The sequence below is a fragment of the Apodemus sylvaticus genome, chromosome 11, assembly GCF_947179515.1.
Source record: "Apodemus sylvaticus chromosome 11, mApoSyl1.1, whole genome shotgun sequence".
In the NCBI taxonomy this organism is placed as follows: Eukaryota; Metazoa; Chordata; class Mammalia; order Rodentia; family Muridae; genus Apodemus; species Apodemus sylvaticus.
The window spans coordinates 2,683,824-2,709,271 of NC_067482.1; the positions used below are offsets into that span (position 1 = coordinate 2,683,824).

General features: G+C 46.4%; 2 protein-coding genes across 2 annotated transcripts in view; both read left to right on the forward strand.

The window, feature by feature from the left end:
- Nucleotides 1-25,448, forward strand: part of Tgfbr3 (transforming growth factor beta receptor 3) — a 171,465-nt gene that overhangs the window by 103,023 nt on the left and 42,994 nt on the right. Inside the window, exons 5-6 of the mRNA XM_052199751.1 lie at nucleotides 19,632-19,815; nucleotides 23,911-24,079. Of these exons, the coding sequence (XP_052055711.1) occupies nucleotides 19,632-19,815; nucleotides 23,911-24,079 (353 nt within the window). The remainder of the gene's footprint in view (nucleotides 1-19,631; nucleotides 19,816-23,910; nucleotides 24,080-25,448) is intronic.
- LOC127696835 (40S ribosomal protein S2-like) lies at nucleotides 17,097-18,007 on the forward strand. The gene is given in 2 exon segments (XM_052199752.1): nucleotides 17,097-17,289; nucleotides 17,292-18,007. Coding segments are annotated over 2 exon segments (879 nt in total). The 5' UTR covers nucleotides 17,097-17,111; the 3' UTR covers nucleotides 17,993-18,007.

A 25,448-nucleotide genomic window follows, 5' to 3' on the forward strand; every position in this document is an offset into this window, starting at 1 on the left:
AAGTTCCCATTTCTCTGGGCTGTGGGTTCTGTGAACAGTGCAGGCCCCCCCCCCCCCCCCCCCCCACACACACACACACTGTGCTTTGCTTGCTGTTGTTGGATTCTTTCTTCAGTCTGCCACTCTGGGATTTAGAGGAAGTTATCTTTGTTATTATTTGTTTACATTATGAGCTGTAAGAACTGCGTCTTGACCATTAGTTGAAAATACACTAATGAAGAAGACAATTTTAGTATACAACTTAACATCAACCTTATTTGGAGTTAATCCCGTATAAGGACAACTCAGGGCAAGTGATGGGCCCAGAATGAGAGACATTGGGAGGCTACTGTGAGGGAGATCCCAGGACACCCAAGCTCAGCCTCCTTTAGGCTTCATCTGTCTACACTCTCTCTATGGCCTGGGTGGTCCGCGGATACCTGTTGCCCCATCAAATCAGGACACCACAGGTGGTTTGAGATGTCTCAAAGGCCTGCCAACTCCCCCTCCTCTCCCTGACGTGAAAAGCTTTCATGTCCTTCATCCTCATGTTCTTTGTGATGACTGAAGACCAGGTGTTCAGTTTGTCCGTCCATGGAGTGATTCTCCAAGCACTTCAGTAGGCCTGGAGACTCCTGTGAAGCGGAGCCCTAAGATCACCCAGTGAGTGAACGGCTTCGGGCTGAGGATGGCCCCTTGGCCCTCAGTCCAGGACGCATGCCTCATGCTCTCCTGATGGGAATGGTGGAGGGTCACACGACTGTCTCCAAGATGTCCTCTGTGGTAGTGATTCTTTAATGGTTGTTAATTTTTCTTAAGTAGGATGATAAGAAAAGTTTGGATAATGCCATCTACCTGCGAATATAAATCAACAAGTCATGGTTTTAACTGCCTGAAGCTGGCATAGTTTAATTAGAAAGACGTGCTACTCAGAATCTCCCAGCTGCTGATCTTTAAAATATAAATTGTCTTTATTTGTATGCTATCATTACACTATCGTTAGAGGCATCTGCCTTTAGTCAACTTATCATTCCTAATTCCACAGCAGAAATGAGAATGCCAGGCACAGCGGGGCAGCGGAATTTAGTTTTCTTTGCAAACGCAGATGCTTTGTCTGGTTTCTCTGGTTTCCTATCAACAGGGAATGGATGAAGTGTTTCAAGATGCATCTCAAGTCACGGATGCTCACATGCATGATGAAGCTGTCCCAACCTTACAGTATTTTCTGGGTGAACCAGAGACTATCCAGTAGATGAAGGTTGGCTCTGGGTGCAATCAGAAAGAAAACTCACCCTGCTTCAGGGATGGAGATGTAGCTTAGTGGTAGAGCTCTTGCTTTGTATGGTTGGAGCGCTGAGTTAGATCCCCAACACTAAATGTAACTGGGTGTGGTGGCAAATACTGTATGTCCCAGGCCTCAAAGAGGTAGAAGCAGAGGGGTCAGAAGTTAAGGTCACCTGGGGTACATGAGACCCTATCTTATATATGCACGCACTCGCACACACTCACACACACACACACACACACACACTAATTTGAATAAATATTTCTCCAAGGACAAGACACAAATAACCAGAAGAAATATACATATATATACATATATCATGCATATATACACATATATATACATATATATATACAGTATATATATGATACTGAACATTACAGAACATGAAGGAAAATCCACCAATCACAGTGCTGACCTGTGACAAGATAGAATGTAACAAGATTGTAAGGATATAGAGAAACTGAAAGATTCAAGCTTTGCTGGTGGGACTGTAACAGTCATTTATACCCAATGTCCCCTGCCCACAAATGTCCAAAACAAAGTTGCTTGTATGAGTAAACAACCACAGAAACAACACAGACGTCCATCACCTGATAGGTAAAAGTAATGCAGGAGCCATACGGTGGGCTATCTTTTGACTGTGAAGTCCGACTCATACCACATCATGTGATACAAAATGCTGCCTTGTCGTATGGTTCTCTTTGGTCTTTGTTGGGGGTGGGGGGGTGGGGAGGGGTGGGGGGTGGGGGGTGTGTGGGAGGCAGGAGAGTATGGACTCATGACTGACAACGGTGTGAGGTCGCTTAGAAGACAAATGTAGAGGAAGTGTGTAGTGGTGAGCCCAGCACATGCAGAGAATATATTAAAAGCACTGAACTGAAAATATGATAACTCTGGTATATTATTTAAAGCCTATACAGTTAGTACATCATCCCTAAAACCATTAGGGAGCAAAACCAAAACACATCTGCTGCAGTATTCTTTGCAGGGATTAGTGCAAGAGTTGGGATGTTGCTGTGTGGTAGAGGGCTGTCCTGGCAAGTGCATGGCTCTGGGTTCAAAGCACAGCTGGACTGACAGTGTGGTTCAGTGGACAGGATTCAGGCGTGCTGGGAGCTGGACCTCCTGTAGTACCCTCAGCATGAACTCAGGCGCTACACTACAGCCTCAGCTCCAAACCAGATTCCCTAAAACCTGGCATATTTTTACTTTATTCCTTGTCCCTAACAATGGTGGGGTTTTTTGTTTGTTTTCATCTTGTGGGCCAACAAGATGGCTCCGCGGGTTAAAGGCACCTGATGAACAAGGATCTGCACTGAATTTGATCTCTAAAACCACCAAAGGTGGGTGGAAAGAGCTAAGGCCACAGAGTTCTCCTCCTCACCTCATACATGTGCCTTGCTCCACTAATACTTATTGTTCTGTTGTTATAAATGATTATTGGGCTATTTACTTATTTTTCTATATATCATAATTACTATTGGTAGGGTCACTTTAAACCTCACTTTTTATATTAATTATATATAAATATTATATATAATTATATATTATATAGCATAATTATATATAACAATTATTAATGTTAGGGTCATTTCAAGCCTTGCTTTGTACTCCAAACCCAAGCTCTTTTTCCCCCTTCAAACTCATAATCTAACATGAGAAGAAATTTTCAAGATGAGAGCCTAGCAACCTCATGTTGTGGTATGCTCCTGAGATCCTAGCACTTTGGAGACAGACACAAGAAGATCCAGAATTCAAGGCCAGGCTTCCTCATAGTGAGATCTTATCTTTAAAAGTAAAATAATAAAATAATAATAGCAACAACAATAAATTTAAATGAGAGAGAGAGAGAGAGAGAGAGAGAGAGAGAGAGAGAGAGAGAGAGAAAGAGAGAGAGAAGCCCTAGTGACTGATTCTTAACATAAAATGTCTGGCCTGGCCTATCCATTTTAGAGTTAATTGTTTTGTACTCTAGTTAAAGCGGGAAATGGGGATTCCTAAGATTAGGAAAGTCTCAGGGAAGAAGTCGCTTCTTCCAGTGTTATACTCTCTCGCGGTTTCTGTCGCGTGATTTCTTCTTTCCCAGCTATTTATCATTAAAATCAGGAAAGAACTATGTGGATATCTCTGACAGCCAGATGTGTGGTAGGAGGAAGGGTAGATGTGGGTTTCACAGCACAGTGACCCGGGTTTGGCATATAAAAATGAAAGATTCCAGCTAAAGTTGAATTTCAGATCAATAATTTGCTTAAGTGTGCCTGTGCAATATTTTAGACATAGTTATACTATCTTAGTTAGACATAGTTAATGAAATCCATCCATTCTTTAGCTAAAGTTCAAGTTTAATTTGGTGTCTTGTATTTTTTTTTTCTGGTAACCCAGGTTTTGTTTTCAGTTTAATCTCCTCAGCGTGAGTTCTAGGTCTGCCTCCTCCACTAACAAGTTGTACATCACAGTGCATGGTTGTGCTACCCAGGGCTCAGTTCCCTCATCACAGATAAAGGGTTTGGATTAAACTAATCTCCCAAGTTCCCCCAAGTTTTTCAACTCTGATGCTTTGATAATACGGCTGCTAGATAACTATATCGTAATTTAATTGGAAACAGAAGATAGCAATATGAACCCTGCCCGCCTCACAAATCCAAGTAAATACCACGCATGGCAGTTGGAGTAAGTGAGGGAAAACGAACTTTATTCTTTGGCTTTGGATTAAAAACAAATCAAAACTTAATCCTAATGAAAAATGTAAATTAATACCAGGAACACACTGAATATTTAAAAAACAGCTCTGCATGTCCAAAGAAGGGGGAAGGGTGGTTGAAAAATCCTTATTACCAAAATCTGACTTATTCCTTTTCCTTAAACTGGAGGGGGCGGGGAGGCCAAGTATTTTTGGACCTCTGCCACCAAACCACAGGCAGTTCTCTGATTTGCACTCCATTTTGGATGCCTGACAAGACTCGGTAAAAACAAGTGCTATTTGTTTTCCCGTGCCTAGTATTTAACTGGAAATCAAAAAGCTAAATTTCCAATCAGTTGTTAAGCAGCCCCAGATGTGAGCTCTGGGCTGCACTGTGGGCAGTCAGCCTAATTCGGCGCATGCGCGGCCTAACACGGCACATGCGCAGCTGTTACCTTTCCATGAAGCCAAGCAATGTGTAACTGAGGGTTGGTGTGTCCAAAAATGCTCTGGGAATAACTCAGTCAAGCTTGCATGTAGAGGAGGGAACTTAAAAGTAAACAATTTGTAAAAACCCCTGGGTTCTATGGTTTTTGCATTAAAAAACAAAATCTTTCTAACATCCTTCTTTGGCAGCTCTGCCCCCATACTTTAGAGCCCACAAAGTTAGCAAACCTTATATGATGTCCTACGTGTGAACTGTGTTCACTGATTCAGTATCCTTTTTTCAGCCCGAGTGCTTGAGGAAAATGACCTGGGAATTGACAGGGAAGGGTGAGTGAATCGCCTATCTTCAGAGAGCTTTCTACGCTCTAGCTAGCAGAGCTAGCTAGAAAATGGGGAGTTGAGGCTCAGTATAAAAATGTTCGGTGGTTTAGATCCTGAACGTTGGAGAAGACGAGACTTGACCTCTTACCTGTGCAGATGGGGTAGCAGCTTCCAGGAGGTGGACTCTGAGGAGCAGCATGTAGGTAGAGATGGCTTAGGGACCTGTAAACAAACACAGCTTTCCACCAGGCTAGAGGTGTCACCCCTGTGTCCTAGGGGCCTGACTACACCGGTCAGTGAAATCTTTTCCAAATAAATTCTCTCTTAAAGGCAGATTAAATAAACACTTCCAGATTCATGGTGGTTCTCTTCAATATCTCTGGCGGAATGACTCATTGTGTCCTGAGGAGATTCCAAGTGGTTGTGTACCATGCGTTTCTTCTCAAGAGGCTGCTTATCTGTTGGTTTTGTGGCTTGTCCCTAAGAGACATAATTATATGGGGATTGAGCCTTTCATGAGCTGGGGTCAGTCAACTACCATGTTTCCTAAGAATGAGTTTCTGCCCCTTTGTGGTTAGAGATCCTTTCCTAAATGTCACTGTGGCATTTAGAATGTTGGAGAGAGTCCAGTTTCAGCTGGTAAACCTGGTCCAGAGAGGGGTTGTAGACACTTTTGTCCTGCCTGACATGTTGGGGAAGGTGGTGACGGCAGCCAGGAGATGAGTGGCCTGAAGCCCTGGTTTACCCTCTCATGGTTTCCTGAGCAAGACATCCTGTCCGGGAGGACTCACCCAGTGTGGACTTTTCCTGGCTCTGTCTGGTGTGTTGTGTCATGTCTGTGTGTAGGCACAGCCCCAGCCCTGTGAAGGCCTCGCTTTCATTCAACAAATTGAGGTTAAACAAACTTGAGTACATTGAAGGGAAGACTGGTTTTCCTTGTGCAGTCCAAGGAAGTTCTTTAGCGCTCTGGAATAAAGCTAATCTGGTGATGTAGTAAGCTTCCACAGCTACCTCACAGCCCCTCAGGGAATGGCTGCGGCGGGGCCCAGCTCCTTTCAGGGTACAGACAAACCGTCCGCTTTATTTGAGGCAGTGTAGGTTTTGTCTCTCCAGTCCTTGTCATCTGGTTTTCTGGCTTAGAAATCATTTTGTTATAGCTACGTGTGGGATGGAATCTGGATCTTAAACGCTGCTCTTGCCATTACTCCCGGTGGCTTGGAGTCCTTGATGTAAATATAAACCATTAGGGATCCCTGTGGCAGAGGTCAGCAGGGTGCCCTTTGGATTGTGAGTGACAGCCGAAGCCAGAGGCTCATGCACCTGCCACCACTGGCTGAAGCCCACAGTGATAATAGCTCGTTTGCTCTCCAGCCCCTTTATCTTTCTCTTTGAGAAAGCGTTCTTAAGATTCTAGAGTTCTAGGGGATATAGGTTGGCGTTGCTTTGATCCGTGAACACAGGCAGGAAGTTTGGATAAGAAGGCTAAGTTTCTGTTCCAGTGAGCAACAAACTGTGGCCCGTGAACTCCAGGTCCGTCTCGAGGCCCTCGTGACATGTTTGGAGGCTATTCAGGCATGAGTATATTTAAGGAAAACGAAAGTGAGTATCAGGTGATGAGTGCTTCAGAGTACTTACATACATTACTCCATCGAATCTCGGTGACAAGTCTGTAATGTAGGTGCTGCTGTTATTATCATAAAACTATTTTACTGTATGATGCAGTTCTTAAAGGATAAGTTTCACGTAGGCATCGTTTATCATTATTTTAGATGAGGAAGTGAGACAGAGAGGTTAATACGTGTGTGGACAAACTTGCTGAGTGGTGCCTGTGACCGTAAGGCGGCAGGAGCTTGACTAAGTATCTGCAACAGCACGCCTCGGGAGAATGAACTGGGGCCTCAGTGGGGAAAGCCACACTGCCCCACCTGAAGGCAAACTGTGCTGTCATCGGAAACTCTCTTATATAGCACGGGGCCACAAATGGCTTTCCCAAGATTAGAGCCTCAGAATGGAACTTCAGAGCAAACCAGGACGCCAGGTAAGCAGCGTCCTCATTTTAACAATGTCTGTTCTAAATGACTTAGAAACTGAGGTAGAGGCTCTGCAGTGTTCCGCTCGGCTAAGGGTTTGGAAGCTGTTTCTTTGACCCCTTCCCCAAGTACACTTTTCCTCCGGGCTCCTGGGTGGACTTTGGCTCAGCTCCAGGGACTGCCTGGCTTAATTAGTACACATATACCCTTAGCACCGCAGGGACCATTTCATCACTGAGTTTCAATGTGCTTAGTTCAACTTTCTTAGCTTTGGCAGAGGACACCACCCTGGTTGTCTGCAGAGACTGTTGATTATAAACTAGGAAACTAGGGGAGAGGGGCATAAAAATCCAGCTTGGAAGTCCCCAAAGGACACCACCCCGTGTGCCTGCCTCACGGCCTTTTCTCCATTGTTTCTCCCCAAGGAGGTGCCCTTCAGGCTCTCTGTTCCTTAGCCGCTCTTGGGTTTGGTCGCTCAGTGGGCCAGAACACACAGCTCCATTTCTCCCGGGGCTTGTATCAGCAATTCACAGAAACTGCATCAGCCAGGGTTTCGGAGAAGTAGACTTAGTAAGGGGGATATGCAAAGAGAGCTATTACAAGGAATCGGCTTGTACCGTGGTGGGGACAGGCAAGGGGGATTGGAGATACAGAGAGAAACTTCTGGAAGAGAGCCAATGCCTGTGGGCATGAGCTAAAGCTAACATCCACAGCTGGAATGTCTCCCTTCTCAGGGCAGCCTTGTCTGGGCTCTTAAGGGCTTTCCACTGCCTGGGCCGGGTCATCTGAATGACTGTCCTGAGAGTTTGGGATTTCAGTCACACCTAGAATGAATGTACCTTCCCAACAGCAGGCAGGTGTGGGTATGGTGACTAAGGGGTCTGGAGCTGTATAGGTCATTTGACTTGTTGCTTAACAAAACACCGGACGAATGCAGCAGAAGGAAGAGTTTATTTTTGTTCGGATTGAAAATGCAGTCTATGGTGAGGAAGGCGCCCTGGCGGGACGATGAGGCAGCTGACCACGTGCATCCACAGTCAGGAAGCAGAGGGGAGAAAGCTGGGGTTCCGCTCACTCCCTTCTTTGATTTTGCCGGGTCTGCCGGGGACCCCAGACCGTGAATTGGTGCTGTCTATATTTAGGATAAGACCTCTTACCTCAGATGAACCAGTCTAGAAAAATCTCTCACAGACACTCCCAGAGGTCGATCTCCTGGGAGATTCTAGATCCCGTTGAGCTGCCAATGCTAAGGCATCACAAGACCGGAGCCAAGCTGACGTACAGAATGTGCCGTAGCAGCGTCTGTCTTCGCACCTCCCATGTATACACCTGGTGCCCTTGAGCGCTCTGTCCCTTACAGGTTCTAGTCCACCGTTTGCAAGTCACTGGGTACTTGGCGATTATGGTTCCCTTAACTTGGCTTCCAGCCAGATAATCCGTGTCTGACACACTTTCCCACCTCTCTCGGGAGGTCCCCTCCCTCTCCTCACTTTTCCTCAGGAGCAGGGGAGGGAGGCTCAGAGAACTAATACAGAAGGCCAGAAGAGGCAAAGAAGAGCAGCAGCCTTTTGTAAAGCCTTGTGCTCTCCCCTTTTTGCATCTCTCAGATTTGCTTGTATAAATATCAGACCCACCTCGGCAGGCCTGGGGGCAGACTCCCTCACCCAGGGGAGATAATGGCCGTTGCACGAAGCCAGTGCTCTCCATCCCACGCGGAAGGGGCATAGTTCAGGGAGTTGTGATCGGTGCTCATTCTTCGATGCACCGTGTGATCCAGCATTTCATTTAGTGGCTCAGAGCTCCTTTCTTCAGTTGTCAAACATAAAAACTCAGACTCCGTGTAGGATCTGCTTAGCAAGAATTCATGTCCAGCTGTGTGGCAGTTTTCCTCCCAGTGTTGAATTGCTGTGGGGCATGGGGTTGGAGAAGGCTTGGCCCTACCACACGGGGACTGCCTGTCCAGTGCCTGACACAGGTTCTCGGTTCTGTCGTCAGCCCTGCTGCCTACTCTAGGGCTTGGGGAGGTCCAATTTCTCCAGTTTCTTGGAACTGTTATTTCCTGTCATGTAAGAGATTACCAGCGCGAACAGGAAGATCTCTATAAAGGGTGTTCTAAGACCCTATCTGTCGCCTAGCTTTTGTAAAATTCATTCCGTGTGTCCTTGAACTTGGCTCGGCACATTGGTTGTAAAGGGAAAAAAAAGCCATCCATAGTAAGAGGTTCCTAGAAGTATAAATGGAGGGCGCACAACTTGAGGGGCATGGTAGATAATAGTAATGATGTCAACAGCCAACAGTGCCTCAAGATCCCCTAGGTCCTCCAGGTAGTCCTCCTCCTCCTCTTCCACCTCCTCTTCTACCACCACCTTTCCCTCCTCCTCCTCTTCTCCTTGGTAATTTTTTTTTTCCTGAAGAGCACCCTTTAGATGATAAATGTGCTTTGAAATGACACTCATGTGACTCTTTTGTTGTTGTTGTTTTGTTTGTTTGTTTGTGACAGGGTCTTTCTGAGTAGTTCTGGCTAGCCCAGAACTTACTATATAGGTCAGGCTGGTCCCAAATTCATGGAGATCTACCTGTGTCTGCCTCCCAAGTGCTGGGATTAAAGGCACCAGACACCATGCCTGGCAAGTTCCTTTTAATATCGCCGGACAACACGGAAGATGAGGAAAGGAACTCAGAAATCTAGGGTGTTGTACTGTAAAGCCCAGGTCTATCTGCAGCTAGCCTGGGGTTCTTACTTGATTACTTTGGGGTAGGGTGGGGTGGGAGGGAGGATGCTGGGCTGAGTATGATTTCCAAACCGGCTTGAGAGATTCTGCTTCTCCTTGTAGCCAGCCATGCTTCCTTCTGTCAACCTCAGCTCTTGTGCTGCTCCTGTGGCTTAGCCCTCACACAGTCCAGGTTTGTGCATGCCAGTGTCCAGAGTGCTGTGCACAGCATGTGGGGTATGAAGAACACAGAGTAGTCTCCGTCCTTTAACATCTTACATGTCAGGAAAAATTAAAACATCCCAAGATGGGCACGACAAATGCTTTGAGAAAAATTAATAATCAAATATGTTCTAAGTCATTTTATTGGAGTAAAGTAACCTGATTTTGATTACAAAATAAAAATATCTAAGAATAAGCAACAACAACAACAAACCAAACCCAGTTATCTGAATTTTCATTTCTTGAATGCACAATTGGCAAGTGCTGTAATCATATGGCTCACAAATGCTGTACCCGGGTATGGGAGTTATTGCTTTAGAATAATCTCTTGCAAAACAGCATCAAATCATGACATATGATAATAGAAAACATGTTTCAGATTGAATTTCACATCACGGGACTCCAGAGGAAATAGTTGAATACAGTCTTCCTGGAGACTGGGTAGAAGGAACCTGTGGCTTTCTTATTTCAGAAGGAAGGGTTCAGTCCTCACTTGACAAAGTAAATCTTTCAGGTCCTAAAAGGTTTTATTTTTTCTGGACTCTGCACATCCCAGTATATTCTCCTTGATACCTTTCTGTGAAGGCGTGAGGTACCCGGGCCAATTTGCAGATCCTGCTTTGGTTCAGAGCTGATTCCAGGGAAGGGGTGGTGGGAATCTCCTTTTTCATATTTTCCCACTCCCCCCTGGAACTGAGCTAGCCAATTCCGGCACGGCAGGTGTTTCTGAAATATCTGTTTCCCTTTTTCTTTTCCCTTGAGGATGCTGTTTCCTTGGGTGCGCTGAAAGTGAAGAGGCTTAGAGAAAGGAAAGGGATGGCGGGGCAGGGTAGAGACTGAGAAGCTGGTGTTTACTGTGTGGCTTCTCCACCAGAGTCCTGCGAACAGGCAGAGGTGGCTGTGTGAGCTGAACAGCCCAGGGCCTGTAACTCAATAGCAGATTCTCACCCAGCTGACAGCCCAGGCTCCAGTGCATCAGGATTGAGCTGGAGGGGTTTGGGGGAGAAAGGAGGGGTGCACAAGTGTGATGATTCCTGGAACAGCTTTTCCTGTGAGGTCTCAGCCGACTTTCCTTTATCTCTGTGGAACTGTGGTTTCTCTTATTTTGCAAGAACCATTTATTTCTAAACATGCAAGATGATGGCCCCATCCACCATGCGGCTGTTCTTTCTTCCTTATGGGCTTTTTTTCTTCTTCACCAATGTAAGGAGGAGATTCCTACTTGGTCACAGAGCAGTCTTGTTCAAACTTCTGATCTCCACATGTCCACTATTGTTAAGAGTACACACACACACACATAAACACACACCACACATCGTACACACAAAAACAAACAAAACCATGGGGACACAGGGACGTAGGTACGATTTAATTCATGTGAGAAATTATTGAAGAATGTGTAATAAGTAAAGTCAATACCAAAGATTATTTGCAGGCCTGGTGATGTAACTTAGTGGCAGAGTGCTAGTCTAGTCTACAAAAGTCCCTGGCTTCAATCCCCAGAACCATGAAAACAAAGTAGTAAATAAGATTTGCATCTCTAGTACAGCAGTGGTGGTGTATGCCTTTAATCCCAGCACTCAGGAGGCAGAAGGAGGTGGATTTCTAAGTTCGAGGCCAGCCTGTTTTACAGAGTGAGTTCCAGGACAGCCAGGGCTTTACAGAGAAACCCTGTCTTGGGGGGCAGGGGGAAGGCTTGTGTCTCTGGCTTAGACCAATGTTCCTGGTGATGCATTGGAGTCATGGAATCTACATTTTGACTTATTTCTGCCTGACATACACTGGTCTGAAGATTACACTTGGGGAGTAACTAGCTCGGGGTGTCTTCTTGTCATTGATTTGTGTTCTGAGTCTAAGAATCAGATGGGTGAATGTATACGACCAGCCTACATCCCTTCCTGAGGTCATATTGGAAGAAGACGATCTACCAGAAATCAAACTTGAATCATGTATAATTTTAAGTATAAATAAGTAAAAATATAGCTAATTCACCCAACAAAATATTTAAACATATTGAATAATTTATGAATGGGAGTCAAGATAGCCTTCTCAGAGTCCCTGACATTCACAGTACATTGTAATGTTGGCTTCTGTTTCTCTGCTCCTAAATATGACATCAGAATCTTCATCAGCATAAAACTTGTGGCAGGCACAGCCAGCCAATTTAGTTTCAAGATGCATTCTATCAGACACTTAATGTCTTATTGGTCCTCTTCACATCCCAAGTGGATGGGATGTGCCCTGCATCACGTGGGTGAGCATTCCATGCTGCAGGGGAAGCGATGAGAGATGGGCAGGGGTTTAGAACTGGGTGGATACAATAGATGGGTACATCCAGTGGGGTTTGGACAGTGGAGGATACAATAGAAATGATACACAAAGAACAGAGCAAATGGATGCATCCCGTGGGGTTTGGAAAGTGATGGGTGCAATAGAAATGATGCATAAGGAAAGGTGGAGGACCCGGAACTTCTAGTGAGTGGCAGGTTTAAGTGAGACTGCATTCTGAGTACGACATCAGAGTAGACTTGAAGTCAGGGATGTGAGAGAGAAGGGCAAGACCTGATGGGTACGGATGGTCCTCTAAGACCCGAATGTGCATCTGGGGTGCTCATCTGAGGGTGGGTGGGGGCGGGGTGGAATCAAGAAACCAGAGGATGGGAGCACAGGAGGCACTGAGCAGCTGCAGCACTGCTCACAGCAGAGCTCCCCTCTTCGTCCCCTACGGAAGCCTGGGCGGACTTGGGGAGAGAGTGCGGCAACGCCTGGGCCTCTGAGTCAGCTGACCTGTTCAGATCAGTGCAAACATGAAGAGGCATGCTTCCAGGAAGACCCTGTAGCGTCTCCCAAGGACACGGCCTTCACTCTGGCCTGTGAGCTCAGCTTCAAGGCATATGAGTCCGCTTAGGACTTGAACAGTTAAAGCTGGCGCACAGGTGTGGAAACAAAAGCTGGATGCCTCCTCTGCTCTTTTTTTTTCTCATGTACTTTTGGATGAGGTTATTGAATCTTATCCAGAAAAAATAATAAACTTGGATCTCGTAGCCTCGCCGTAAGTTCTTGTAATAAAACTCCCAACCTTGGCAGATAGAGTAATGTTTTGCTTTTAAAAAAAAAAAAAAAAAAAAAAAAAAAGGTCTGGTAGCATAACTTGAATTTAAAAATACCAATGCTGTGCACAGTTCGAGCAGGAAAGAAAATTCTGGTGAGGAAGGGACTCAGGTGCACCTCAACTTCCCTGGGTTCGTTACAGCACAGAACACTTAGTGATTGTCCCTTCAACAGACCCTTGCTTGATCCCTTGTCGGATCCTTGGAGCTCAGTGTTCCGCACTTTCCCACAGGAAGACATCTGTCATGTCAGGGAATGTCAGGGGCTTGGGTTTTAATTAGAAAGCAGAAGGAAAGTTCAGTGGGTGAAGACACAGAACTGCTAAGTATGCTTTAACAATTGGGTTTTTTAACTAGAGTTATTAGATGAGAAATCAGATCAGTGGCTTGAAAGCCTGGTTGAGAGTCATTTTCTGGGGAGACAGGGAAGCAAGAAGCTCTGGCCACTGGGGTGAAAGTAGTCTCTCCTGTAGGTGGCATCAGGAAGGGTCCCATCAGCAAGCAATCGTTAACCCTGCCCTGCACCATGCACTATGCCAGCTGGCAAAATTTACAGCGGACACTTGCTTCCTTGGCCCTTGGGTGTTCTGTGTCAAGGGAAGATGGTGGGCATGTCAGTATGTCAGAGCTGAAATATGAGGGAAGGGATGGGCAGGGGGTCCTGAGGAGAGCAGGGAACCTGGAAGGCCTCACAGAGAAGGGCGTGGGTGGTAAGGAGCCTGCTGGCCAGGTGAGGGGAGCACAACAGGCAGGGAAGACGGAGAGAAGGCCCACGATGGGGTCGGTTGCTCTGCAGCAGTGATTGTTCTTTATGCTAAATTTAGGGCATGTGGGAGGGTGGTGTGAATGGAGGGGGAGGGGCAGAGACACGCCTCTTTACACCCCCCCCCCCCCCCCGTGATGTGCCACATTAAGATGCCTAACTCTTCGGTATTATCACATGTTTGCATTTTAGGAAGGTTTTCCAGGTGACAATATGGAGCACGGGTGAAGGAATGGGATTGGCTACTGTATTTTCCTTGTCCTACAAAGAGAAGCGGCAGGACAGGGACCCTGAATGAAGATGGAGGGTGGGCAATGGAGTAAAAAGGAAGTCTCTGTTATTCTATCCAACTATAAAGTCCTGTGCTCAACCTATTCATTCTTTTGAAACAATAATTTCACGTTATTTATTGTGGAATACCAAGAAACACGAGGCTGGACCATCCAGCATCTCTCCCACAGCTGAGGAAGGAAATAGACGTAGACCTCATCTCCACAGGCCATGGATTTAATTCAGTCTGCCCCCCACCCATTCAAAGAAACCTTGAGTCTTGCCTCAGTGTTCAGAGTTAGTACTGGTAGCGATTTGACAACCCGTGGAGTCTGGGGACAGTTGGGGGTGGGGGCTGGATTGAGGATGCCAAGAATGTTCTCCTGAAGTGTGAGCATGTGACAAAAGTCCAGTGAAGGCCTGTGTTACCAAAGAACAAGGAGTGAATGCTCTGACTTGGTAGGCATGACTCAGACCAGCAAACCAAAGGGGAATCTTAGGGGGTAGAAAGAGAGGGAGGGGTGGGGGGCGGGGAGGGGGCTGGAGAGATGGCTCAGCAGTTAAGAGACTATTCTCCCAGAGGTCCCGAGTTCAATCCCCAGCAACCACATGGTGGTTCACAACCATCTATAATGGGATCTAATGCCCTCTTCTGGTGTGTTTGAAGACAGAGACAGTGTAGTCATATAAATAAAATTTAAATTAAAAAAAGGAAAGAGAGCAAGGCTCGAGAGATGACTTATCAAGTAAGGGCACTGAGATCCACTTAGTGGAGGATGATAACTTCTATAAGTTGTCTTTTGACAACTTATAGAAGTTATGTGTTTCATGCCACATATGCCTACACACACACACACAAATTAACATAATTTTGGAATGAAAAAAGAAAGGAAGGAGAAGGGGGGAGAGGGAGGAAAGGGAAGGGAAAAGGAAGGGAAGGAATTTATAATGGCTATGAGTGTGGGGCTCTTTCTGGAGGAGTTATAACAGAAGCCCACTGTGACTGGAAATCACGAGCCTCATGCATGGGTCTCGCCCTGGTGCTGAGGGAGACTATTGGTCTCTCTGAGAATCCTTTTTCTTTGGAAATCATAGTCACTTCTGGTCCTGAGGATTGTGGGGGCCATCTGTGAACAACATCTCCTACAACTCTGTCATAGCTGGGAGGTGTCTTTGCAGGGCCCGTGGAGCTAGTGGTTGAGAGGAGAGCGCTGACTAAACCACTTTCGAAAGCAGAAAATTTCCATTGACCTGTAGTCCTGGACGCCTCCCTGCCCCTGGCAGCTTCCCTCTCTCCTAATTGGAATGTGCCTGAGGAGTGGCGGTAACTGCTTTTCCAAATTCCTCCGCTCTGAGTCTATGAACCTTGGGGCTGCCTGGAGAGAAGACTGCACTGGGGCAGGGTTGCTGGTGTGTGGCAGGGAGGAGCAGCCCCTACTTGAGACCCACTGTCACGTGGCTCTGAAGGCTTCAGGCTGCATTACATATTGCTGCTGACTTCTGTTAACACACTTCTTCTTGCCCGTGGAATGTACCAGTGTGATGCCTCTCTTCCTTCACTCTGAAAAAAAGAAGTGTGCTTTGCATAATGTATTTAAAACCCAGCGTTAAATTGTACAGAGAAAGGACACAAGCAGCAAACATGTAGGGACCCTTGCCTTCCAGCGTAGGCCAATGCAGGCGGTGGGTGGGTCGAGGCCTGCTCTGCACCGCACTGCTGTGGGTTTTGTTCTTTTGGTGAGAAGCTGAATATTTAAGTTCTTTTCAGAAGATTTTGCTGCAGGGCAAAAGTCACAAAGCCTGATGAGGATATTTTGGGGTTTGGTGTTGAGACGTGGCTGTACCCCAACAGCATGCTGTACCCAGGGGCAGCATGGTTGGTGTGAGGCAAAGAGATGGCTGGTGACCTTTGACATGAACACATGACATCAAGGTCAAAGCTGAGGCTTCCACACTGACTTGGGGAGTCATCGTTACCTTTAAAGGGAGGCAAGAGGAAGGTGCCTGACACATATGTTCATTTAGGACATAGTTTTTACCCAGTTTATTTATTGATTTTTAAAGTTTTATTTATTTTACGTATATGAGTACACAGTAGCTGTCTTCAGACACACCAGAAGAGAGCATCGGATCCCAGTACAGATGGTTGTGAGCTACCATGTGGTTGCTGGGAATTGAACTCAGGACCTCTGAGAGAGCAGTCAGTGCTCTTAACCTCTGAGCCATCTCTCCAGCCCCCTTTACCTGGCTTATTAATGATTAGTTCCATGCTTCGTAAACCAGTACAGACCAGAAAGGCTTCCTTACATGTTAAGAACTCACAGGGCCCTGTGAGATGATGGCTCAGAGGGTAGGTGCCTGCTGCTAAGCCTAACAATCCCTCAAGTTGTCCTCTGACCTCAGTACATGCCCAGGGACATAGTAAATGCACAAAGTAAATAAATGTTGAAATAAGAAAAGAGCAAAACCTGATATACATCATAAAATGGGGTAATTAGGGGTTCATACTGGGGAATGGAGCAGATATTTGGATGATGACACTTGGTAATATCAAGTAATAACACTTGATCATTACTCCACTATCACTGCCACAGGCTTCCCAGTGTGCACTGCCAGTGTCTTCAGCAAGTTTGCTCAGATTCATTGTAGTGACATTTTGGGTAATTCTTTGTTGGAGTGGCTCCATAGATCGTAGGATGGCTAGGAGAGATGCCAGTATCATCTCCCCCTCCTGGTTATGAGAATCAAAATTATTTCTTGACAGACATTGCTTAATGTCCCCTTGGGGAATAGAATCATCCCTGGCTGAGAGTCACCAGTAGAGAGCCATCTGCAAGGTACCCACAATGGGTCTGTGCTTGCCTTCCACGCTGTGGGACACTCAGCGAGGTGTTTCCTAACAAGACCAAGCAGGGTCACTCAGAGACGCTGGGCCCACTGGAAAGTCCAGTAAGTCTGGGTATTAGGATAGTTAGCAGCTCCTTAGGGACTTTGTGCTTCAGGCATGATAGAGGTGATGGCAGCACAGATCGTAGGTCAGCTCAGAGAATGAATCAGCATTTGATATATGTGTGTGTCAGACATGATGGCACATGCCTGTAGTTCTAGCCCTTGGGAGGCTAAAGCAGGAAAATTAAGAGTTCAGAGCCAGACTGATGCATAGGAAGATCAGTCCTAAAAACACACAACTTATAAGTGTGTGTATGCATACATATATCAGAGTGTGTAAAATATGGTATTAGAAAGTGTTTGCTTCTGCTTCTTCTTCTTCTTCTTCGGGAAAACACCAAATGGTGGATGATGCCGGTGCAGCGGGAGGGCCCGGAGGACCCCGGGGCCCAGGATTAGGAGGCCGCAGCAGCTTCCATGGAGGATTAGGCAGCGGTCTTAGGGGCAGGGGCCGTGGTCGAGGCCGTGGCCATGGTCGAGGCCGCGGGGCTCGTGGAGGTAAAGCTGAAGACAAGGAGTGGATCCCATCACCAAGCTGGGCCTCCTGGTTAAGGACATGAAGATCAAGTCCTTGGAGGAGATCTACCTGTTCTCCCTGCCCATTAAGGAGTCTGAGATCATTGACTTTTTCCTGGGCGCATCCCTAAAGGATGAGGTTCTGAAAATCATGCCAGTGCAGAAGCAGACTCGGGCTGGCCAGAGGACCAGGTTCAAGACATTCGTCGCTATTGGGGACTACAATGGTCAAGTTAGTCTTGGTGTTAAATGCTCCAAGGAGATCGCCACTGCCATCCGAGGGGCTATCATCTTGGCCAAGCTCTCCACCATCCCTGTGCGGAGAGGCTACTGGGGAAACAAGATTGGCAAGCCCCACACTGTTCCGTGTAAGGTAACAGGCCGCTGTGGCTCTGTGTTGGTGCGTCTCATCCCTGCCCCCAGAGGCACTGGCATCGTCTCTGCTCCTGTGCCCAAGAAGCTCCTGATGATAGCCGGTGTAGACAACTGCTACACATCAGCCAGGGGCTGCACTGCCACCCTGGGCAACTTTGCCAAGGCCACCTTTGATGCCATCTCCAAGACCTACAGCTACCTGACCCCTGACCTCTGGAAAGAGACTGTGTTCACCAAGTCTCCTTATCAGGAGTTCACTGATCATCTTGTGAAAACCCACACCAGAGTCTCTGTTCAGAGGATCCAGGTTCCAGCTGTGGCTACCACATAGGGGTTTTTATACAAGAAAAATAAATGAATTAAGTCTGCAAACAAAACAAAACAAAAAGTGTCTGGGTGCCGGGCAGTGGTGGCACACGCCTGTAATCCCAGCACTTGTGAGGCAGAGGCAGAGGCAGGCGGATTTCTGAGTTCAAGGCCAGCCTGATCTACAGAATGAGTTCCAGGACAACCAGGGCTACACAGAGAAACCCTGTCTCAAAAAACCAAAAAAATAAAAAATAAAAAAATAAAAAAAGAAAGAAAGAAAGAAAGAAAGAAAGAAAGAAAGAAAGAAAGAAAGAAGAAAGAAAGTGAAGAAAGTGGGTGTATCACAGCAATGGAGCGAGCACCAGTCTGCTCGCGTTGTACGTGAGGGAACCACTTCTTCACAAAGTCCCTGCCCTCATGTTGCCTTTTGTTCTGAGGTTACTGTGTGGCTGTTTAGAGCCTCTTGGGTATTAACTTGGTCTTTGCTAAAACATATAGTTCATATGAAGTTTAACATAAGGCGTGTATAGTTTTGAGACTCATGAGCACTGTTAACTACTTTGGGTTTTCACATTGACACTGATAAAAACTAATCAGTTTATAGTAAATACTAGCCAGTCCCACTCACAATTTGGCCAGCTCCTCCTTTTCATGTGTTACTATTTATACACCATGCTATGCAAGGCCAGGGAAGGGATCAATATACTGCAACAGTGTGACATTCGCACAGACCTCCTTTCAAGTTTTCTTTGGATTAGTTTGACACCCTCTTGACCTGTGGGAATCTGGGAGTTAACTAGATACGCTGTTATCCATATTCTTCTTCCTGCTGAGAAACCTGAAATGGAGAGACCTGTAGAAAACTGAACACCTTGGCCATTCTTTATGTTAATGGTTCTCGCTGTATCTGTCACGGTGACTGCTGGCAGAGGTTACAGCTGTGGAAGCCATGTTCAGTTGCTCAATCAGAATTTGAGATCATTGCCCTGACCCTGAGTCTCATTTGCACACTTACTAACACTTCCTCTGTGGCATCCAACACATCACAGTAATGACTTCTAACACAATTGACTCACGTGACATTGGTTACAGGGCCACTTCCCTGTACCAAAATCTACAGATGTTTTCATCTCTCATAAACTGGCATTGTGTTTGCATATAAGCTACATGTCCCCCTCAAGACTTTAAATCATTCCTGGGTTACAGACAGCACCGATCTAGAATAAATACTGTGCTCAGAGTAATTCGTGGTTAGGAAATGACTTAGCTAAAAACTTCAAAAGTCAGCCTTTGTCAAGAGAGGTGCCGTGTTTTCCCTAAATGTCCAGTTCTAGACATGGCACCTGTATCCATACGTGTTGAGAGAGGCAATGTGTTCCTGATCCATCCATAGAAATGTCAACAATAGAAATGGAGATCGGAGGTTGGCCTTTGATCCTGTTCATGCTCTTCCCCACTCCCATCCCCCCACCCTCCAGGAAGAAGTGGGCTTGAGATTGCTTGAGTCAGCTCTTAGAGAGCTTGTCTCTGCCACATCTGCCTGCATGTCAGAGAGAAGAGGCAAATTAGACACGATGGTTAAGTCTAGTCAGGGTTTCCTCTGGTTCTGGTTTGACTCTGGGTAGCATGTCATGTTAACTAGACAGTTCCATTTGTTCCAGGTTTCGGAGGGTTCTGCGGTCCAGTTTTCATCAGGAAACTTCTCCTTGACAGCAGAAACAGAGGAAAGAAGCTTCCCCCAAGAAAATGAGCATCTGCTACACTGGGCCCAAAAGGAATATGGAGCAGTGACTTCATTCACTGAACTCAAGATAGCAAGAAACATCTATATTAAAGTGGGAGAAGGTACGCACTGCATGGCTTCTACTAGTGACGGATTTATAACCACTGGTTGTTTGCCTTTCTGAGACCAGGCGCTCAGAGCCAGGGATGGTAGGATTCCAGAGCAGGAACTGGCAGAGACCTACTCTTCTCCCACACCACCTCCCTCTTCTCCTTCTGCAGGAATGGGACTGGTTATAACCAGCTGAGGGGTAGGGAGTAGTGTGGTTGAGAGAAAAGGAGGTTGTTGTGTAGGATTTAGAACACAGTTGAGCATGGAATTCAGAGTAAGCAAGTGACTTAAGTGTCGGCAAGGGACACACTCAAGGAAGCAGGATGGGTTAGACAGCTGGGGCAGCTTCTTAGTCACTAACAGGGAGAGGATTCAAGTACCTTTTTAGTACTAATGCTTGTTATGAGGACAAGTTCTTGAAGAAAGGAACTACATGCTTTGATAAGAGATAGGCCATTTTAAGTTCTGCACCTTGCAGAAAGATTAAATTTCCAACAACTCCATTTTGAAAGCCTGGTTGTTTTTTTTTAAAAGTATTTTAAAATCAGTGTGAGTTGGGAATATTTGGGACCCCACCCACCCTCGTGAATGGGACCCACTGGCGTCAACTGTGTAAACAGTACTGCAGATCTTTTGCTGCCCCCTTGAACCTGACAGCAGCTGTCACCTCCTCCCTAGGCATCATGCGGGGATCGGGGCCTGTTGAATGCTTGGTCCCCCATCTTGGATCTGGGGCTGGTTTAAAGTAAAAATGAGCCACCATTGGTGTGTGAAGGGGAGCCACCATTGGTGTATAGCTCTACGCAGATACATATCTGGAGTTGTCACATGTCCTAGAAGGGGGCACTGCTTCTGTTATTCTATACAGAGTTTAGGGGAGAGGTAAATGGATGTATCTGATCCACATTACTACAAAGTGGCAAAGCCAGTTCTCGACTGTAGAATTCCTCGCCCCTGTGTCTGACGCTGTTACCCAATGAATTTGCTTGAACTCTTAGCCACATAAGCACATGCCCAGAATGAAGGTGAGTGCTAACTGAACGTGCTTGCTGGCCTGAGGAGGGTTTTAGAGGGGAATGGGGTTTGAACAGCCTAAGTTTGTTCCTAGATTCTTGTGGTAGTCGGGCCTCATGAGAACAAAGAGGTTATAAAACATGTCTTAATAAAGGCCGTGAGCCAGCGGCCTGTCTGTCTGCAGCAGAGTCTAGTAGCATGAGGGGATAGCATTTCTTGGATTGTCAGAACAAGAAAATTTGGAGTGGAAGCATGTGGAATGTTGGACCCTGTTTCCTTGACAATGGGGACAGCACAGTAGTCAGTCACCTGTCCCCAAGAGCTGTGACACTCAAGTAGCTGAGCCCCACACTGAGAAGCCGCACAAGTAAAACACCTGTAACCCAGTTGGTAAAACCTGGTTGACTCCTTGAGTATCCCTAGCATCCCGAGACTTGACAGCAGCCATCAGTCAGATCCAAGTCATTGGCCCGTGTCACAGAAGGAAGCCATCTCAGGGAGAGAGGAGCACAGCTGTTCTGTTAAGTTCGCACACCCCAGGCAAGTCAGCAACGGTCACTTTGCATCAGTCAGCTTTCCAAACAGACCCTAGCTGTGAGTCTCTTCTTGCTCAAACCCCATTGGTTCTGAGAATGTGGCTGCCTCTTCAGGAGCATCACTGTTGCCGAGAACCTCATTGGAAATACCATCTCCTTGCTCAGTCCTGCCCAGCTAAGTTAGAAACAAGGATGGGGTCAGCAAAGCGTGTTCCCCTTAGCTGTCCGGGTGGTGGCACTCAGAATCGGCAGAGCGAAGGAGCCAAGTGAGGACTGCTGCTGGCTCTCATCCGAGGCCGTGGAGTCATGCCTTAGAGCGTAGGCCCTCATGGCAGGAAATGGAGCCTTCCCGTGACCTCCAAGGCTCAGTGCTGCTCTCAGACCAGAGTTTGCGGGGTCTCAGGGTCATTAGCCATGTTAAGCTCACCATTCCTACCAAGCTTAAGAAGTTTCTACCTGTGGATCGCCATTTGCGGTTCTCTTTCTACTTGGCACTTGGTATAAGTTTTTATACCAACCATGTGGAAAGACACTTGAGCTGAGAGACTCCACACCATAAAATGTGATTGGCTCCTTCAGCTTGCTTGGTTACAGTGGCATGTAGGACCGAAACCCTTAATAACCCCAGCTTTTAGACATTAAACTTTTCCTAGCGGCTCACCAACCTGGGCAGATCTGTGTCTATTTGTCTATGTGCCAGCTGCATGCTAGGCGCACCTGTGTAGGAACGGCAAGCCACAGTCCCAGGAGGGTCCTGGTCTCTTGAGTCTTCTGGCCCATACATACATATCTCCTGATTCTCAATTAGATTTCAGCCCTGTGGTCCTGATATCATTTTTCTGTCTTGTGAGCTGGAGGTGGGGTGGAGCAGGCATCACAGGGCCACAGCTGTGAAGTACACATTCTTCATCTGCACATCTGGAAAAACCCTTAGCAGATGTGGAGGAGGGCTGCTCCAAAGCCTGAATTGTTAAGCTGTGGGCTGGCTCCTTGGGGAAGGTTTGCAGAAAAGAATTCAGAATGACGCTTGAGCTAATGCTCTCTTGCGGCAGTCACACAACAGGGGCCATATTAATTACCATAGTGCCCCCTGCTCTGAGGTGCCCGAGGCATGTTGCAGTGGTTGGAGCTGCAGTGCTACAGTGTGAGTTGCGCAGGGTTGGGGAGGGCAGTGTCTACCCGGCCTTAGAACCTTGAAAGCTCATTTCCTATTTTTAGGTGAGACTTCCATGTGGAGGTGAACCCCAGCACCCCATCCTTAAAATTTAAAAGATACAAGCCTGTCTCGCCAAAGTGCCAGGTCTGGTTTATTCCCCTTCTGAAAATCTGGCTTTACCTAAAACTTCCTGGATACTGGTCCCAGCTGTCACTGTGCCAGCAACTTCACTCCGGTTCTGGTTAAACGTTTAAGACACAAGATGGAAATCCCATCAGGTGTAGTGCTGTGTAAACAGCATGTGTCACGGGGGTGTGTCTTCAGAATCTTGGGGCTGGGATATCTTTTCCCTGGTGGTGGTGGTGAGCAGTCCTCAGCCAGTGGTATTTATAAAAGCACCCTGAAAATGGAAAGAGATGTGTGGCCCAGAGAACCAATAGCTACTTGTATCAAAACTACAGTTACCCAAGGAGAAGCCTATAGGATTTTAAATGGATTCAATGTTTCAGGTGCTCATGGAAGTACCTGGCTAGGTTGGGACCTTCTCGTAGACAGGTGACAGTTTTAAGTCTGCAGCCCAGTGGAGGAACTGTGCTCTAGGAACACAGGAGTGACTGAGGTTATCTAGAGAAAACAGACAGAGGATTGAGATTCTAAGTCTCGATTATTTGGCCTGACACAGGCTTCCAGCTGCATACATTTTCCTGTACACATCATAATCTCATTTTTTCTCATAGCTGTGAATCTTTGTTGCTGTTTTGTTTTATGAGACAAGGTCTGTAGCCCAGGCTGGCCTCAGACTTGCTATGTAGCTAAGAATGCTTGTAAATTTCTAATTTTCCTTGCCTCCACTTCCTGAGTGCTGAGATTACAGGTGCATGCTACAGAACCTTATACACGATACTGAAGATGGAACCCAGGACATTTTGCATGCTAGGCAAACAAACACGTTACCAACTGAGCTACACTCCCCAGCTCAGGGCTGGGAGTCTTAGCCTCTGCTTACATTAACTACAGAGCTTCAGAAAGGAAAGATGTCTGTGTCCCTTGTGATACCGTGAATCAGATTCTGAGGGACAGAGTCCTAAGAGGTGGTTCTGACCTGGATCAAAGACAGAACCACTCTAGCGAAAAAGAGTAGGACATAGCAGGCTAGAGGAGATGAACAGGGACAAGAAAAGAGTGTGAGTAGGCAAACAGAAGCCACTGGCCCTGGCCAGCAGAAGGCCCCTGGTAGCCAAGGTGGAAGGTATGACTGAGCAGTAACTGAGGCCACAGATGAAGTCCCTTTGGGTTTGTGGCTTCTGGTTCAGACTTAGCCTCAGTCACACTACCACGTCTTTCCTTCCCATCTGGTCCCATACTCACCAGTTTGACCCAGTCTCTGTCTTTACTCTCAGATCAAGTGTTCCCTCCCACGTGTAACATAGGGAAGAATTTTCTCTCGCTCAATTACCTTGCCGAGTACCTCCAACCCAAAGCTGCCGAAGGCTGTGTCCTGTCCACTCAGCCCCACGAGAAGGAAGTACACATCATCGAGTTAATCACCCCCAACTCAAACCCTTACAGGTGAGCATGTGTATGCACACATAGGTACAGGTGAGTGCATATGTATACATGTGTGTGCGAGTATGTGTGTGTTATAAACTGAGAAGAAATGAAACCAAAGATCTGTTCTCCCCTGATGTGAGGGTGAGAGGGGGCAAGCAGCCCACTTTATTTGGAGAGAGAGGGAGGCAGCCATACTTCAGGCGTGGATCTCAGAAGCTGTGGAAGAGAACGGCCCTCCGCATGGTGACCTGGTTTGTATCATTCCCTCTTCATAAGTATATATATGCCAGAGGGCTCTTGAAGCCCCTTCTTAACTTCTGGGTTTAATTTTTAAGACATGATGGTTCTCCTTTGCAATTTTCTTTGACTGATGTCATCACTGTTGAAACACATTAGAGTTACAGAGTAGCCTTATTGTCTATTGCAGTTACCATTTTAGTCTGCCTCTTTGGGTTCAGTTATATTTATAATGTCCTCAGAGCACATTGCATGTAGGACTGTTATCCCACACTGTGTGTGTGTGTGTGTGTGTAATACATCTTCATCATGGTATGCACCAAGGATCCATTAGATAGATAGCATAATCTGACACTTGTGGAAGTTTGAGTCTTCCTATGAAAATAATTAGATTTCATTGTTGTTTTTAAGGAGGAAAAGAAATGATTTTCTACTCTGACTTGTATTTCATATGGGCCAAACTTTACCAGGTTTTTTTGTTTTGTTTTGTTTTGTTTTGTAGAGAGATTTTTGAAATGAGAAGTATAGTAGAGTTTTCATTTCAAAATTGAACAGACTGCAGACCAGTTTGGTGAGATTCCATGCCATGTCATTGCACAGAACTCTGTGAAGGGACCTGAAAAGTGTGGGCAAACCTTCAGCCGATACTCTGACCATTGTGTCTCACACGTGAAACCAAGACAGGCTCTTCCCTCAAGTTCAGAACATTTAGTAAAATGTTCATTTAGAAAAAAACATTTTTCTCTCATGCTCAGTTCTTAGAAGTTGGTATTGTGCTCATCAATTTTGTATCAATTGCTTGCTTGACCCCTAATTTAATAACTGTAAAGACAGAAGTTTAGGAAAGTAAGTACAGATGATTATTTAACTGTTATTGATGCCACAGTCAAAACTTACATAAGAGGCCTTTTGTCTTTTATTTATTCTGATATTTCCTAGTGCATGTGCTATGGTGCCTCCTGCCTCCTGCCCCCTCCTCAGGTACCAGCCACTCACGGCAGGTTTTGAAGGGCTTTATAGGGACTTAGAAGTCCCACAACAAAGGGCGAAGGCACAGAACCTTGAAAACAGACAATTCTGCTTCAGAAGGAAACTCCCTTGGTGTGTTCAAGTTGCCTCAACTGGTGCAGCCTCAAGGAGCCTTTCTCCC